The 18,621-nt window shown below is 38.8% G+C and overlaps 1 protein-coding gene across 1 annotated transcript in view; it reads right to left on the bottom strand.

The window, feature by feature from the left end:
• Nucleotides 1–18,621, bottom strand: part of LOC128929348 (wings apart-like protein homolog) — a 63,709-nt gene that overhangs the window by 18,979 nt on the left and 26,109 nt on the right. The window contains 2 exon segments of the mRNA XM_078346627.1: nucleotides 12,910–13,028; nucleotides 15,733–16,758. Coding sequence (XP_078202753.1) covers nucleotides 12,910–13,028; nucleotides 15,733–16,758 — 1,145 coding nt within the window.

The raw sequence follows: 18,621 nt of genomic DNA, 5'->3' as shown, positions 1-18,621 counted from the left end.
TAAGATCTCAGGTTTCTAGTACTTGAGAATATAGTGGATCTCACAATACCACATGATGACTGGATCTCAAGATGGTCAGTGAGTCCCCAAACATAGAACAAAGGTAACACTGGGTAAAACTGTTCTGACAGATATATGCTATTTCATGAGAGTGGGTTCTAACTGCTAAAGGAAGATACTGTGTGAAAGAAACATTGTTTCTGGGTGAGATGTAGGAGCACTTGCCCTTTAAAGTCTTCAATTGTAACATTTTGCTAGTAAGTTGACAACCTATATAAACTCATTTTATAAAACAAAAAAAAAATGTTTATCAAACTATAAAGCTATACCCAACTTTAAAATGCAGGTTTATATAACACTCTAAAACAACTAAATATGTAACCATAATTTATATTGATAAATTTTAATTGCCCAGATGCCCACTATCCAGTGTCATATTGAAGGACAGATGGGAAGAAAAAATTAAGTCCAGAATGTTCCTTAAAGAGTTAGACAAAAGATAGTGCCAGAAGGGCATAGTTTTAAACCATAGGGGAATGATAAAAGTAAAGGTACAAGCTGGGCACCACGGCTAATGCCTGTAATCCCACCACTTGGGAAGCCAACACCAGCAGATGGCTAGAGCTCAGAGCCTGGGACTAGCCTGGGAAAAACGGTGAAATCTCATCTCTACAAAAAATTAGCTGGGTGCAGTGGCGTGCACCTGTAGTCCCAGCTACTTGAGACGCTGAAGCAGGAGAATCACTTGAGCCCAAGAAGTTGAGGCTACAGTGAGACATGATCGCACCACTGCACTCCAGCCTGGGCGAGAGGAGTGAAACCCAGTCTCAACAACAACAAAAAGAAAGAAAGTAAAGGTATAAATATTTGAGAATTGAAACTGAGACTGACGTTATGGTTAGTTTCATCAATGACCCAGCAGCAGTCTTCAAGGCAAAACAAGACGACCAACATCCCAGGTAAAACACCACCAATCCTGCAAGCGGAAAACCTATATATAGTCAGGCTAACTATACAGACAACGAATGCTTACAAGCAGGGAAGACAGGTAGCAGCTGAATAAAAAGGTAGAAATCCAACCATAAGCAAGGCAAGCAGAGGACACAATCTATCAGCACAAATATAACAGATACAAATAATGGCATGTAGGGAAACTGTAGCCAGAAATCAGAAACCAGATGACATTTCATGAATGAAAACACCAAGAATTGCTCCATGATAAAAACCTTACCTAGAAACAACAGGTACTTAAATCCAGGTATGTTTCAACCCAATCTATCAAATCCTACCTTTATTTTTCTCACCAGCAAATGACAACTTTTCCGAATCATCATTTCAACTATGTTCTTGCTAGAAGTTTTCTTCACCCTTCTCATCTTCTTTCTGGACTTGTATTCCTACAGTCAGCCCTCAAACTGGATATTAACAACTTCTCTATATTCCTGGGAGATGTTAAAGTAAATTCTCACAGACAAGTATGCTTAAGAGTTAATGCTTTCTAACACAAGGTAGAGGGTCAGGAAGAGGGAAGGGGGACCTCTTGGCCAGACTCTGTCAGCAGTACTAAAGTGAGGAAGATGGCCGGCGTAGTCAAGAAATTGGTTACATAAATGAGGATTGAGAAAATAAGAATACATGTGGAGGATAAGGGAAACCAGATTTCTCTTGGTGAGGAGAAGTAAAATATGGCAAATGACAAGTCTAGAATAAAACATAGTATTGGACTAGAATCAGAAATATTAGTGTGAACTCATTGTTCTAAACATACATAGAGGCCAGGTGGGTGGCTCAGGCCTATAATCCTAGCACTTTGGGAGGCTGAGGTGGGTTAATCACCTGAGGTAAGAAGTTCAAGATTAGCCTGGCCAACATGGCAAAACCCTGTCTCTACTAAAAATACAAAAAAGCCATGCATGGTGGCACATGCCTGTAATCCCAGCTACTTGGGAAGCTGAGGAAGGAGAATCACTTGAATCTGGGAAGTGGAGGTCGCAGTGAGCCGAGATTGCGCCACTCCACTCCAGCCTTCGCGATGGGAGCCAGACTCCATCTCAAACAAAAAAACAATTACATAGAATGATCATGAAATAGGCATGTGTCTGAATATGAAAGAGTATATGCATATTTTTACATGTTTCCTAGCAGTCTACTCAAAGAGGGCCTAGAAGTAATGACACTTCAGAAGAAATAACCATATCGAGTAGTTAACAACTCTGTCGCCAGGCTGGAGTGCAGTGGCGCAATCTTGGCTCACTGCAACCTCCGCCTCCCCGGGTTCAAGCAATTCTCCTGCCTCAACTTCCTGAGTAGCTGGGATTACAGGCACCCACCACTGTGCGTGGCTAATTTTTGTATTTTTTTGTAGAGATGGGGTTTCACCACCTTGGCCAGGATGGTCTCGATCCTTTGACGTTGTAATCCGCCTGCCTTGGCCTCCCAAAAGTGCTGGGATTACAGGCGTGAGTCACTGTGCCCAGCCTAAAATACATATATACATTCTAACATACATGGAGGGGAAGAAAAGATACACCTTACAATAGAAGGCCAAATACTAGTAACTGTAGAACAAATGCTATAATTAGGACATCACATTTGGCAACCAATGTTGTAAAAACTGACTCAGGCAAGAATCAATGCTAAAACTAGGGGATCAAAGTCTAATCAAGAAAGGTGATGAACCTGATAGATACCATCTTAACCAAGTGATCAGTTAACATTAATAGTAATGGTACAAACAGATATTGAGTACCACCTGATGGGACACAGCAAGAAAATGGCATCTCCTCTGTACTGCCATCAAAACTGTGTAACATAAATCAAATCATGAGACAGCATCAAACACAAACTAAAGGATATTAGACAAAACAACTGGCCTTAACTCCCCTAAAGATGTAAAAGCCATAAAAAGTACAGGAACCTAAAACGCAATAAAAAAATTAAAAAAAAAAAAAAAAAAAAGAAAGAAAAGTCCAGGAAACACAGATCCCATGGCAGACTGAGGGAGAGTAAAGACTTTTGACAACTAAACGTAACATGTGATTCTGGATTAGATCATGGTTCTTTGTTTAGGAGATGTAGGGGTATGATTCTGGATTAGATCATGGGTTCTTTGTTTAGGAGATGTAGGGGTGTGGTTTAGTTGTTTTGCTATAAAGAACATTACTGGAACCGGGCACGGTGGCTCACGCCTATAATCACAGCACTTTGGGAGGCCGAGGTGGGTGGATCACGAGGTCAAGAGATCGAGACCATCCTGGTCAACAAGGTGAAACCCCGTCTCTATTAAAAATACAAAAATTATCTGGGCATGGTGGTGTGCGCCAGTAGTCCCAGGTACTCGGGAAGCTGAGGCAGGAGAATTGCTTGAACCCAGAAGGCGGAGGTTGCGATGAGCCAAGATCGTGCCATTGCACTCCAGTCTCGGTAACAACAGCGAAACTCTGTCTCAAAAAAAAAAAAATTACTGAAACAACTGCTGAAATTTGAATGGGATCTGTGGATTAGACAATGGATTACATCAATGTTTGATGGGTATGCTGTGGCAATATACTGAGGTGCTCTTGTTTTTAGAAGGTACAAATTAGGTATTTAGGCGTAATGGGCATCATATCTGAATTTACTATCAAGTCACACACACATATATATACATCAGTGTGATAAGGATGCATTTCACCCTCAAGGGGCATTCAGCAATGTCTACAATGTCTAAAGACATTTTGGGTTGTAACAACTAGGAAAGGTGGGGAGGGGTGCTACTGACAACTAGTGAATAGAGGCCAGGGATGTTGCTGAATATCCTCCAGTATACAGGGCCAGCCTCCAAAACAAGAATTATTCTGTCCAAAATATCAATAGTGCTCAAGCTGAAAAACTGATAAAGGAGGGGGGAAACTCCTGCCACTCTAAGTCACAAACTACCTCTTTACCACTTGGAAATGGGGCCACTGATATCCTTAAATCAAATCAGATTAAAGAGCCAGAAAATCCAGATACTCCCACTGACTACCAACTACACAAGGGTGTTTCTATTATAACAGAGAATGAGCCAGACACAATGGCTCTTGCTGGTAATTCCAGCACTTCAGAAGGCCAAAGAGAGCAGATCACCTGAGCCCAGGAGTTCAAGATCAGCCCGGGCAATATAATGAGACCCCATCTGTACAAAAAAATACAAAAATTAAAGTGTGGCGTCGTGTGACTGCACTCCCAGCTACAGGCACTAGCTACACTCAGGAGGCTGGGATGCAATGAGCCATGATCATGCCACTGCACTCCAGCCTAGGCAACAAAGTGAGACCATGTTTCAAACAAAAAAACAACAAACAAAAACAGGGACTGGAATGACTGCTGAGAACATTTCCTATATCCACCTAACTGGCCTTCTTTTTTTCCTCCTGGTACGTGCAAGATAACTTATGTAAAACTTCCTTGGAGAACTGAGCTTTCCATGCATCCTAATTTCTCATATATAAACAAATCTGTGTCATCCACATAAGTAAGCCTCTTCTGGGAATAAAATGCTAGGGCTACACCTAAGATCCTGCTCCTGTTAAGTGGTGAAATCAACTGAAGTTGGCTCCTAAAAGTTGTGTTTATTCTAGTTTTGTTTGTAAGTAGGTTTTGTGAGAATTCATTTATGTTTACTATATGTCTTTTAAATTAGAAAATAATTTTTTGGCCAGGTGCAGTGGCTCATGCCTGTACTCCCAGCACTTTGGGAGGCTGAGGCAGGTGGATTACTTGAGGCCAGGAGTTCGAGACTAGCCTGCCCAACATAGTGAAACCTGTCTCCACTAAAAATACAAAAACAAAAAAGAAAATTTAGCCGGGTGTGGTGGTGGACATCTGTAATTCCAGCCACTTGGGAGGCTGAGGCAGGAGAATCACTTGAAACTGGGAGACAGAGATTGCAGTAAGTCGAGATCATACCACTGCACTCCAGCCTGGGCAACAAGAGCAAAAACTCCATTAAAAAGAAAAGAAAGAAAATATTTATCATGTATGTCCATTTAGATTTTGCGTGCAGTGCATACTTTGAAATGATCACCCAGTAGTGTCTTATCTAGCATTGTCTAAATTTGAGAATCATACAGTAGAATCAAATTTCAGTAGGAAACCACGAGTTATTAATACATTTTCCATTCAAATACTAATTTCAGAAGAAAACATAAACTATTATTCTTAATTGGGCTAATCTGAATTAATCTGCCTTTATGTTTGGGGAAAAAATAGCTGAGACATCGCATGCAAGATGTTGTGGGATATACGCTGATCTTTTGGCCCTATTTGTTAATTACCTATTTGAACATTGTCCTGTTCTATTGTTAGTTTTCTTTACCATTTACTGTATAGTCAACTTTTAAATTTCTGTAATATGAGACCTTTCTCCAGCTTTTAAATTACTGTTATCTAAAGTTAATAAATCCAGATCATATGTTTCTTACACTTGGGTAACATTAAAATGAATAAAGGCTTTGCCTTGCAAAAAAAAAAAAAAAAAAGAAAAAAGAAAGTTAGGGCTACTATGTTAAAACATAGCTTGTTAAGACACAGCTTTGGCTGGATGCGGTCGCTCACCCATGTAATCCTGGCACTTTGGAAGGTCAAGGTGGGTAAATTACTTGAGGTCAGCAGTTCAAGACCAGCCTGGCAAACAGGTAAAACCCCATCTCTACTTAAAAATATAAAAATAGCTGGGCATTGTGGTACATGCCTGTAATCCCAGCTACTCAGAAGGCCAAGGCAGAATTGCTTATACCCAGGAGGCAGAGGTTGCAGTGAGCCGAGATCATGACACTGCACTTCAGCCTGGGGGACAGAGTGAGACTCCATCTCAAAAAAGATACAGCTTTACTCATATTTTTCAAATAAGCTCAGTCCCATAGCCCTTTTTGTTTTATAAATTAGCAATAATTTTCTTAATTTTCCCTGACACTATCATGTTGCATCCATCAACAGTAAATAGGTCTGCTGCTGACTCAGTTGCCATGACCTGATTTACTTTAGGCCAGACAGATTCCTTTGTAATCAGGTCAAGTACATGTACACTGCTGCCTTCTAAGTTATGTTAGTAACAAAGAAATTACTCCAATATTAAGTTCAAAATTAAAAAAAAAGAACACAAATAGGTACAAATGAACTCAACTGAACATAGAATTAACATAAGCAGACAATATAAAAATCATTTCAACTAATTTTAACATACTACCATGGCTGTTCATTCTAAGTAAACTATAAGGACAAATTACAAAAAAATTAAAATTCACTCAATAAATTTATTGCTCATTTTATTGGAATTATAATTTATATATATATATGTATGCTGTAGGATAAAGCAAGTAAGTACACAATTCTGTAATGCTAAATTTGAAATAAAACTATCAATAATATAAACTCATGGTTCATTTTTTAACATATTTCCTAACTCTATCCGAAGAAAGAACCTAGAAGTAATGAACACACTCAGCACTAAGATCTTGGTTTCTAAGTACTAATGTCCACAAAAACGACCAAGGTTCCTAGAAAAACAGATGATTCCATAAAACAGGGAATCCATAAGATGAGCCTAAGCCATCTTACGGTACCGGAGGCAAGGGAAGTTCTCAAAGACGATAGGTTATTTCAAAAGGATACAAGAGACAGCTTGAAATGGTTCACATTGGCCAAATCTGAAACCACTTCAACTTTTAAAAAAAGGCAAAATCAACTATAAAACATTTAGTATTTATTTTTATTGCATATATTTAACATACTCAAGATGTTTTCATATACACAGTGATTACTACAAGCAAGCAAATTAACATATCCATCACTATCCCATAGTTTACCCTGTGTGTGTTAAAAGCACCTAAATCTACTCTCTTAGCAAATATCCTAGATATATTATTAACGAAAGGCCTCCTACTATATATCAGAGAGCTACATTTATTCATCCTATATAACTGCAAGTATGTATATCTGACCAACACTGCCCTATTTCCTCCCCCTCCTCATCCCTGGTAACCACCATTCTATTCTGTTTCTACGTCTTCAACTATTTTTAGTTTGACACGTGAGACCATGCAGTTTTTAATATTCTTTGTGTCTGAGTTATTTAACTTAGCATAATGTCAGTAAGTAAAACTGTTATCCAATAAGCAAAAACTACTGAGTCTATAGATGAGGACAGTGGGAAGAAGAAGGGAAGGAGAAGAGAGATGGAGGTTCCTCTTTACAAAATTCCAGCTATTATTCCATGAGTATGAAATAACGATTAGAAAACTCATTCTACAGCTCAAGCAACAAATGATGTAGGCAAAGCTCAACAATGGATACTAAAATATGAGGTAAGACAGTAATGTGGAATAGGGCACGCACGTGGTGCCAGACTAACACTCTGAAGTCTACTACAAAATTATGAAAGGAGAAATGTATTTTTATTTTAGAAAGAGCTGGCAATCACAACCTTAACTAGGTGGTCAAACAATAAGAGGGGAATAATCAGGTGTCATGAAACTTCTGATGTAAAGCATCACACACAATGCAACTGCTGAAACAGTCTTACCACCCCGCCCCCCAAAAAACAGTCTAAACCTAAATTTAATCCAACTTCTAGACTTAAATTCCGGAACTTTAATACAGTGAGGCAACCAGTTAAATAGCAATGCCAGGAAAAATTCAGATAAATTCTGAATGTAGAACTCTCTGTATCCTGGGCTCTTATAAAAACATCAGGGCCAAGGGAAATTTTTTTCAAAGGAGGGGAGACTCTTCAAAAAAGAGACATAACTAAATGATTATGGTTTGGAAAAAAAATATGAAGACATTTTGAAGATGAGAAACATTGAATACACAGTGATTATCAGATTTTATCAAATAATTACTAGGAATTTACATAAGTGTTATATAACCACAGGTATGAGACCTTTTTCTTAAGAAATTCAGGCAACTTACTTTTCAAATAAGACCATATATATATTTAATACAGTAAGTATTACACATCATACAATAAATACATAAAGAGAAGAGACCATGTACAATTATGGTCAAAATGTTAATCGGAAAGCAATCTAGGCAGAGGGACATGGGTATTCATTTTACTGCTCTTTCACATTTTCCGCATATTTCAAATTTTCATTTATTTATTTAAAGAGACAGGGTATCACTCTGTTGCTCAGGCTGGAGTGAAATGCTGTGATCATGGCTCACTGCAGCCTTGAACTCCCGGGTTCAAGTGATCTTCCTGCCTCAGTCCCCCAATTATGTGGGACTACAGACAAGTCACCATGCCCAACTACATTTTTTTTTTTTTAAAGAGATGGGGCTGCCAGGCGCTGTGGCTCACGCCTGTAAATCTCAGCACTTTGGGAGGCCAAGGTGGGTGGATCACGAGGTCAGGAGTTGGAGACCAACCTACTAAACAAGATGGTGAAACCTTGTCTCTACTAAAAATACAAAAATTAGCTCAGTGCAGTGGCAGGTGCCTCTAATCCCAGCTACTCAAAAGGCTGAGGCAGGAGAATTGCTTGAACCTGGAGGAGGAGGCTGTGGTGAGCTGAGACTGCACCACTGCACTCTGCAGCCTGGGCGACAGAGTAAGACTCCATCTCAAAAAAAAAAAAAAAAGATTGGGCCAGGCGCATTGGCCCACACCTGTAATCCCAACACTTTGGGAGGCCGAGGCAGGCAGATCACCTGAGGCCAGGAGTTCGAGACCAGACTGTCCAACATGATGAAACCCTGTCTCTACTAAAAATACAAAAAATTAGCCAGGCATGGTGGTCGCTTGTAGTCCCAGCTACTCAGGAGGCTGAGGCAGGAGAATTGCTTGCGCCTGGGAGACAGAGGTTACAATAAACTGAGATCACGCCACTGCACTCCAGCCTGGGCAACTGAGCAAGACTATGTCTCAAAAACTTTTTTTAGGCCAGGCACTGTGCCTCACACCTGTAATCCCAGCACTTTGGGAGGCCGAAACAGGCAGATCACAAGGTCAGGGATCAAGACCATCCTGGCTAATATGGTGAAACCTCATCTCCACTAAAAACACAAAAAATTAGCCAGAGTAGTGGTACACACTTGTAGTCACAGCTCTTCAGGAGGCTGAGGCAGGAAAATCACTTAAACCCCGGAGGCAGAGGTTGCAGTGAGCCAAGATTGCACCACTGCACTCCAGCCTGGGCAACAGTGCGAGACTCTGTCCAAAAAAAAAAAAAAAAATCAAAAGATGTTATTTGGCTTTTTTACTGCACTGACATTTGTATGGATAGGTAAAATTGCTGGTGCCTTGGCATGAATCAAGGTAGGATCTCTGAACTGCTACATACTATGTAGCAGTCAAAACGTAAAATGTCAGTTTCACTTAAAGCCCTTAACGAAGGAATAAAAACGATTATTTTTATTAAATCTCTACCACTGAATATACTAATAATTTCTGTGACAAAACAAGTATGCATAAAACACTGCTGCTGCATACAAAGCATAGTGGTTGTATGGAGGGAAAAAGCACCACTGTTTAAGTTGCAAGCCAAACAAACTACTTTTTTCTCAAACATCGTTCGTTTTTGAGACAGAGCCTAACTCCATCATCAGGCTGGAGTGCAGGGGCATGATCTCAGTGCACTGCAACCTCTGCCTCCCAGGTTCAAGCGATTCTCCTGCCTCAGCCTCCTGAGTAGCTGGAACTACAGGCACACACCACCACACCCAGCTAATTTTTTGTATTTTTAGTAGAGAGAGGGTTTCGCCATGTTGGCCAAGATGGTCTCAATTTCTTGACCTCATGATCCACCTGCCTTGGCCTCCCAAAGTCTGGGATTTACTGGCATGAGCTACCACAGCCAGCCTCAAACATCGTTGTTTACTGGAAAGATTGACAAACTATGCTGATTCAAACGTGGGAATGTGGCAGGTATTTTCTCAAAAACAAACAGTAAATCTGTCACTGCCAGTTGTTTTCCTTGAAGTATTTGCTTCCAATTAAAAAAAAAAAATTGAACTTTCAAGCAAAAACGACTTTTAGAGAACTTATATCTACCACTGTTAACTTCACACGTTCCCAGTACTTACAAACTTTTCTGAATTTGGCAGTGATATTAATGTTTTTTTTTTGATACTGTAAATGAAATGTGTCATCATTTGAAAGATGTGCATAATTTATTGTTACCAGTATTTTGCAAGTGACCAGTATACGATGTTACAAAGCATGTATGGGTAAACACCCATTCAAAATGTAAAACAAAGCAACAGATCTTAATATAATGGTATAAAAGGTTACTGGCATGGTTTTAGATTCCAAGTTGCAACTAAGAAACTCCCGTATCTTGAGTTCTGGGGTAGTACTGTATATATAAGAATATCCAAAATTACCTGAAAAGGCTATTAAAATACAACGACATATCACCATGAAGTCATAGAGTTTTCTAGAAATTCAAAGTCTCAGCTAAGCACCTGGGAGTGCAAAAGCATAACACAATTACAGTGAAAAGATCCCCAAATGGGCTCTTTAGGTAAAAGAAGAAAAACCAGGCTGGGCGCGGTGGCTCACGCCTGTAATTCCAGCACTTTGGGAGGCCAAGGCGGGTGGATCATGAGGTCAAGAGATCGAGACCATCCTGGTCAACAAGGTGAAACCCCATCTCTACTAAAAATACAAAAATTAGCTGAGCGTGATGGTGCACGCCTGTAGTCCCAGCTACTCGGGAGGCTGAGGCAGGAGAATTGCTTGAACCCAGGAGGTGGAGGTTGCGGTAAGCCGAGATCGTGCCATTGCACTCCAGTCTGGGTAACAACAGCAAAACTCTGTCTCAAAAATAAAAAAAAGAAAGAAAAACCAAAAATAAGGGCATAAAAATTGAACATTCATTCTTTAGTTACTAAAAAGCAATTCAATCTACAAGAATAAAAGGTACTGACAGCCTCTAATTGTAACTTTAAATAACAAAATACTAAAACAAGCTCTTTAAGGAATGTTTTACAAAAAAGGTGAAGTCAAACAAATCATTCTCAATACCTATGCTGGACCATATTACACTTTGGGAGGCCGAGGCAGGCAGGCTGTCTGAGCCTAGGAGTTGAAGACCAGCCTGGGCAACAAAGTGAAACCTCATCTCTACAAAAAATACAAAAGTTAGCAAGGTGTCGTGCCACACACTTGTAGTCCCAGTTATTCAGTAGTCTGAGTAGGAGGATCACCTGAGTCTGAGGAGGTCAAGGCTGCACTGAGCTGTGATCATGCAACTGCACTCCAGCCTGGGTGGGAGCGAGACCAACTCAAAACAAAAGAAGAGGAGAAATAAAATTTGCCCTAACCTTATGCCATATACAAAAATTAACTTAAAATAGAACAAAAACCTAAACATAAAGGCCTAAACTCTTGGAAGAAAACATAGACGAAAAGGTGTGTATCACTGGATCTGGCAACAATTTCTCAGACATGACACCAAAAGCACAGACAACAAAAGAAAATTTAAAATGTTTTTACATCAAAGGACAGTATCAAGACAGTGAAAAGCAACTAACAGAATTGCAGAAAATATTTGTAAATCATATAACTGATAAGGACTAACATACTACTACAACTCAATAAAAACAAAAAAACTCAATTCAAAAATGGGCAAATGGTCAGATGTGGTGGCTCATGCCCGTAATCCCAAAACTTTGGGAGACCAAGGCAGGTGGATCACCTGAGGTCAGCAGGTCGAGACCAGCCTGATGAACATGGTGAAACGCCATCTCTACTAAAAATACAAAATTAGCCAGGCATGGTGTCACATGCCTGTAATCCCAGCTACTTGGGAGGCTGAGGCAGGAGAATCGCTTAAACCTGGGAGGAGGAGGGTTGCAGTGAGCCAAGACGGTACCAATTGCACTCCTGCCTGGGTAACAAGAGCAAAACTCCATCTCAAAGCAAAAAAAACAAAAATGGGCAAAGGACTTGGACATTTCTTCAAAAACAGCCAATAAGCACATAAAACATGCTCAACATCACTAATCATTAGTGAAGTGCAAATTAAACCACAATGAGATACCACTTCACACCTATTAGGCTATGATCAAAAAACACAAATAGAAGTGTTGGTAAGGATATGAAGAAACTAGAGCCCTCATACGCTGCTGGTAGCAATGTAAAGTGGTTGCAGCCACCACAGAGAACACTTTGGCAGCTCCTCAAAAAGTTATAGGCCTACCATATCAATCCAGGAAATCTACTCCCAGGTATATATCCAGAAAAACTGAAAGCAGAGACTCAAACAGAGAGATCTATATGCCAACCTTCACAGCAGCATTATTCACAGTAGCCAAAAGGTGAGAACAATGCAAGTGTCCATCAACAGATGAATAAACAAAATGTGGAAGGTGTGGGGGTGTGGCGGTGTGCGGATGTGTGTCACACACAATGGAATATTATTCATATATATAGATAGATAGATAGATATAACTCACATACAATGGAATTTTATTCAGCTACAAAACGGAGTGAAATTTTGACATACAGTAAAAGACAGATGTACCTTAGAAACATCAGGCTTAGTGAAAAAGACACGAAAGGACAAATATCGTATGATTCTACTTACACAAGATAGTTAGAAAAGGCACATTCCTAGAGATAGAGTAGAATAGTGTTGACTAGGCATGGGGTGGGTTATTGGTTAATGGGTACAGAGTTTTTGTTGGATATGATAAAAAGATTTTGGGTAAAGATAATTAACATCGTGAAAGTAATGCCACTGACTTGTACACTTGAGAATGGTTTAAAAAATATGTGTATTTTACCACAATTTAAAAAAAACAGTTACATTTGAAAAAATTACTTACATATATCCTTTGAAAGATAGTTCCTGTTTATTAGTGACTTTCAAATTAAAAATTAAGAGCTGAGCCCTCCAATGACAAGTAAATAATAAAAATCACTGATAATGCTTTAATTACCCGTTTGGGGCCACTAAAAATCTTTCTGGTGTTTTCTTTTGATTTATCTCCTTGTTTATTTGTGGGTTTCTTCACACTTTCAGGCACACCAGGCAAGTCCTCTATAAAATCCAAGTTTCCTGAAATGGTAACCAAAACTGTCTAGCTTACTAACATTTCAAATTACCTACCAGACAACCCGTGAAGATTAAATATATATGAATGAATGAAAATGGGAATTAAAGAATAAAGGAATCAGAGCACCACAGAGCTGACAAAATACTCCCCAGAATAGGAAGTTTCATTCTGCCATTCTTCTCCCTTCCTGCTTGTCCCTTCCATAAGAGAAATCATAAACCTGGTTGCTGTCTATGTGTTCTAGTCCTATTTTATGTTAAATGGCAAAATTAAATCTTTTCCAAAATAATTTTCTTACTTTCGAGAAATCACATAACCGCTGGATATCTATGGATACTGACACTGGAAAGGTCTAGTTTATATACATACAAAACATCATGTGGTATCCACCTTTAGCATTTTTTAGGAACTTTAAATCCATTAAATCATGTTGGCCTTCAAAGAATGCCTGTTGGCAACTATAAAAGCCACACTGAAAACACCAGAAAAGGCCAGGTGCGGTGGCTCATGCCTATTATCCCAGCACTTTGGGAGGCCGAGGTGGGTGAATCACGAGGTCAAGAGATCGAGACCATCCTGGTCAACAAGGTGAAACCCTGTCTCTACTAAAAATACAAAAATTAGCTGGGCATGGTGGTGCGCACCTGTAGTCCCAGCTACTTCGGAGGCTGAGGCAGGAGAACTGCTTGAACCCAGAAGGCGGAGGTTGTGGTGAGCCGAGATCATGCCATTGCACTCCAGTCTGGGTAACAACAGCGAAACTCTATCTCAAAAAACAAAACAAAACAAAACAAAAACACCAGAAAACAAGGACAGTTATCCTTGGCAAGAGATTTTAAATGACCTAATACAACAAAGTTTAATGATTTGTCAGTCTTCAAACACAACTAACCAAAGAATCAGCTTATTTCCCAACTGGTTAAAAATATGTATCTTTATCTAAGCTAAACAAAAAAAGAAAAATAGGAAGACTTTTCTCTATCCCAATGCTTAAAATTTGTTGCTGTTTCACATATGATATGAAGACTGAAATTTCAACTTTCAGTAGATCAACCAAATGGCCTCTAATTTTCAAATGTTATTTATTATCTACTTTAAGTTTCTCAAAAGGAGTCTAATTTCACATTTTAAAGCTTTAAAAGTTTTACTACCCAATGTGTAAATTTCAGCCACAGATTTTCAATTACAGACGAGGATAACTTGCTATCCAAGTCAGAATAAAAGCTCAGTAAACTGTAGCAGGACAAGGGCACCGGTATTGTATAGCAGCATTTATCATTCTCCTGAGGAACCAAACGTCTAGCTATTCTGCCCAGCCAGATCTCAAGACACAGTAAGGCTGCTGCAGACTTCCATTATCCAGAAAGGATTCAAAGATAACACTGGATGTATTCCTTTTTTTGGAGGGGAGGGAGGGTAGGGGTGAGCCCCTAGGGGTACTCCTGTGTATTTCTAGTTTTGAAGAATAAATTGAACAAAACTATTTTTAGGCCAAATAAAGCAAAATGGTAGATAATCTCAAGAATGACTTATACTCTACAAGAGAATCTCTATTTTTAACTGCTATTATAATTCTAATTTACAATAATGACACTTCTGTGGCCCTATCAGGACAAAAGCTTTACTTAATATGTAAACCAATCCAGAAAAACTGTATTTGGTTAAAAAACCATGTATCCCAGAGGCTTCCACAAATTCTTCCTCACTAGACAGTCGATCCACTTCATAAAGTTCTTGTAAGGTAACGACTTAATTATAGCAGAGCTAACCCATTTCTTTTGTCTCTCTCTCACAGTGGAGACTGAAATCCTAGAGGACCTTTCATCATTACTGGGTCTACAATCTCCCACAAATTAAATTTCCACAGCTAAGAGTGAATGCATACTTACCTGGCACTCTTCAATTTTACTGAACCAACTTAAGAGGGTTTAAGGGTATTTTGAATGTTTATCAGTATTCAACCACAAAGGGTTTTTTAATTCTAATCTGTTATTTCCCTCATTATAACCATCTGTTATCAGTATAGTTCCAAAGGTCCAAAACCTAACCTATGTCTTCACTGCATTTGGATTTGTCAAAATGAAAACATCATGACGTCTGATGCCCCTGCCCCATATACCTATATGCTTTAAAATTCTCAAGTACTAAAGGTTAAATTAAAACTCAAATATGAAGACTCTCCAATTTACAAATTGGTTCCTTACAACCAATTTGATCATTAACACTTAAAATGCTGTACCTCTGAATAAGGTAATCTGCAGTTCTCAACTTTTAATAAACTTTTAATAAACATAACAACCTAAAATTGAGTAGGAAGAAACTATGAAGCTGTTAATTTAAGCCTGAAAAGCACACTTAAAGTAGTCCCCCTGCCATCAATAGGCGATACATGCCAGTCCCTAGTAGATGCCTGAAACCATGGAATAGTACACCAAAACCTGTACATACTATGTTTTTTCATATACATACCTATGATAAAGTTTAATTTATAAATCAAGCACAGTAAGAGATTAACAATAAGAATAAAACAGAATCATTATAAGAATATGCTATAATAAAATTATGTGAATGAGGACTTTATCTTCTTATACTGTACTCACCTCTTTTCAGAATGTGGTTGACCTTGGGTAACTGAAACCATAGAAAGTGAAATTGTGGATACGGGGGGGACTACTGTACTTATTATACATATTTTTAAATTCTTACCTGCATTATTAGTACCGGACTGACTGTCCTGGGAATTATCATTGCTTTCTGGGGGAGGCTACAAGGAGGGTGATGGAGCCGTTTTAGTTCTTTTTTTGCTTGTCTTTCTTTCCACTTGACAGTCTTCATCTTCATCATCTTTGCTTTCACTGAGATCATCAAAGCCAAAATATTTAATTTTGTAATTAGAACTTCCAGAACCTCCTTCATCACCTCCTGTCTCATGATCTTCAAAACCGAAAAATTTAAGTTTAACATCCTTTTTGGATTTAGTATTACTAGGTTGAAATCTAGTAGTGGTCTTTGAAGTTGCAATATCTGCCTTTTTTCTGAGACGACCAGCTTCTCCCCAATCTGCAGGAGTGGATGCAATGATTTCATCCATGCTGCGTTCCATAGTATCCTGTATAGTAACATTACAAACTGACAAGCAAGATGGATGTAAAACAGTATAATCTCTAGTCCATCCAACTGTCCCTCTAAAACTGGTCCCACAACTTACACCACCTTTCTTTGCCTGATTCAGGCCATCTTTACTCGATTCACTGTTTGCTTTGGCTAAGGCCTGACTGCTGCCGTCCATCAGCTTATCAAAATTCGATGCTCCTTGGGAAGATTTCGCTTTATTGGCCCTACAGTACGTCCTACGATTGGTTGGCCTAAGAACACTTTGTACAACATCCTCCTCAATGGCTTCATTCAGATTTTCCAATCGATTTTTAAAATCATCATCCTTCATCTCCAAAAGAGAATCACTATCCAAACTTAAAATAAAGGCTTCTGATCTGATATCTTCAAAATCATTATCCCATTCATATAAACCAGTTCTTACAGATCCCTTGATTGGAGATATTTCTGATGGCGATTCTGGCCTTTTCCCACACTGGGAGTTCCAAGTATCATTTGTTTCCTTGATTTCAGAAGCCACTGTAGTTTCTGCACTGGGCTTCTTAGTATTGTTGTCAGCATTTTTGTGAATATGGTGACTGTTCTTTTCATGTTCTTCATGAAAATTCTCTACTTTATCTGCAAAAATAAGTCAAATGATAAAAACATGAATGGTATCAATATAAAAGTTAATAACAGATATGTGGTTAATCAATGGTATATGATCAATCTTGAAAGAACTATAATTATTTTAAGTTGTGAAGAAATTAACGTTTAAATATCAGACATTTCCTCTCCTACCTTTTCAGTATATAGCTCTCATGTCTTCTACTGACCTTTCCTTAGGCAACCAAGTTCCTTAAAATTGTAAACTCACGAGAAATTTCAGCAGGGTTAAGCAACTGAATCCAATCAGAATGGCATATAAATGACTCAGCCACATCTTCTTAGTGGTATTATGGGCTCTTCAAATAAAGATGCTTAAATTAAAAAATACTTAGTAAAAACTAAACCAATTGAACAGTTAATAAAAACCTTCCATCAGCATTTGTATTTATCTGGGACAGGGCTGCCCATAACGTATGCTAGTTCTATCTAGAAGCCTGTCCTCACGATCAGGTTTCTCTGGCTATTTCTGTTCTTTTTTTCTAATCCTAAAAGCCATATAGCCTCAAGGAACTTTTAGCAGTAGTTCTGGTGTATTAGTTAAATGGCTAACAGTGGCTATTTATGCATATCAGCCAGTAATAAATCCTTAGCCTAACTATTCATCTTGTATGTGGAGAATTCATTTTTGTTGCCTTTAATTTTTACTATCAGAAACATTCTTTTAACCTTTCCAAATGAGATACAAATATGATTCCAACTGGTATTTTGATTAATTCCCTCAGTACTTATAGAAAAACACTGGCAAAATGTATACTCTATGCCAAGCAAAAAAATTACTTCCACAAAACACATCTACATTAATGAAAAGCTATTTACAAATCTCAGTATCATCAAATACAGGTGACAGGGATGCTTTACAGGGACAGATTCACTGTATACTTTTTAATGCTACCCCAATAGGTTTTCTTCCCCAAGACAGGGTCTCATTCTGTCACCCATGTTGCAATATGGTGTGATCAAGGCTCACTGCAGCCTCGGAGACCTCCAGGCCTCAAGTGATCCTCCCACCTCAACCTCCCCAGTAGCTGGAATTACAGGTATGCATCACCACACCTAGTTTGTTTGTTTGTTTATTTAACAGATGGGGTCTCACTATGGTGCCTAGGCGGGTCCTGAACTCCTGGGCTCAAGCAATCCTCCTGCCTCGACCTCCCAGAGTGCTACCATTACTGGCGTGAGCCACCTTGCCCAGCCTCCTATAGGTTTTAATATAATTTAACAGGTTAAGATTTGGTAATATCTTTTAAAACTAAAAATGTGCATGTGAAAGAAATGGACTGAAGTCTTGAAGCCAGCAGTTTCATTTATAAGTATTTAGAAATAACAAGAAACTCACTACAATACTGTTTCCTGGTTTTTGCTTTCATAAACAATATAAATACCAATCAATAAAAAAACTCATTAAATTACAACATGCCCACACACCTATGTAGTTGTTAAAAAGAACCAGGCAGTTCTACATTGTTTATACTGTATTAAGCTGTCTATTCAAAAGCCAAAACATAAAAACTGCCAAAATTACACATTAAATAAATACCTTAAAGTCTATTTTTTTGAGATCCTTATCTGTCAAGTGTATTTATGAATGAAATAAAACATCCAGAATTTGCTTTGATGAGGATAAAAATAAAACGACTGGCCAGATGCACTGGCTCACACCTGTAATCCCAGCACTTTGGGAGGGCGAGGCAGGTGGAACACAAGGTCAAGAGTTTGAGACCAGCCTAACCAACATGGTGAAACCCCATCTCTACTAAAAATACAAAAATTAGCTGGGCATGGTGGCACATGCCTGTAATTCCAGCTACTCAGGAGGTTGACACAGAAGAATCA

This window comes from Callithrix jacchus, chromosome 12, assembly GCF_049354715.1.
Source record: "Callithrix jacchus isolate 240 chromosome 12, calJac240_pri, whole genome shotgun sequence".
Taxonomy (NCBI): Eukaryota; Metazoa; Chordata; class Mammalia; order Primates; family Cebidae; genus Callithrix; species Callithrix jacchus.
The sequence above is the reverse complement of the archived record's forward strand: the minus strand, read 5'-3'. Positions and strand labels throughout refer to the sequence as shown.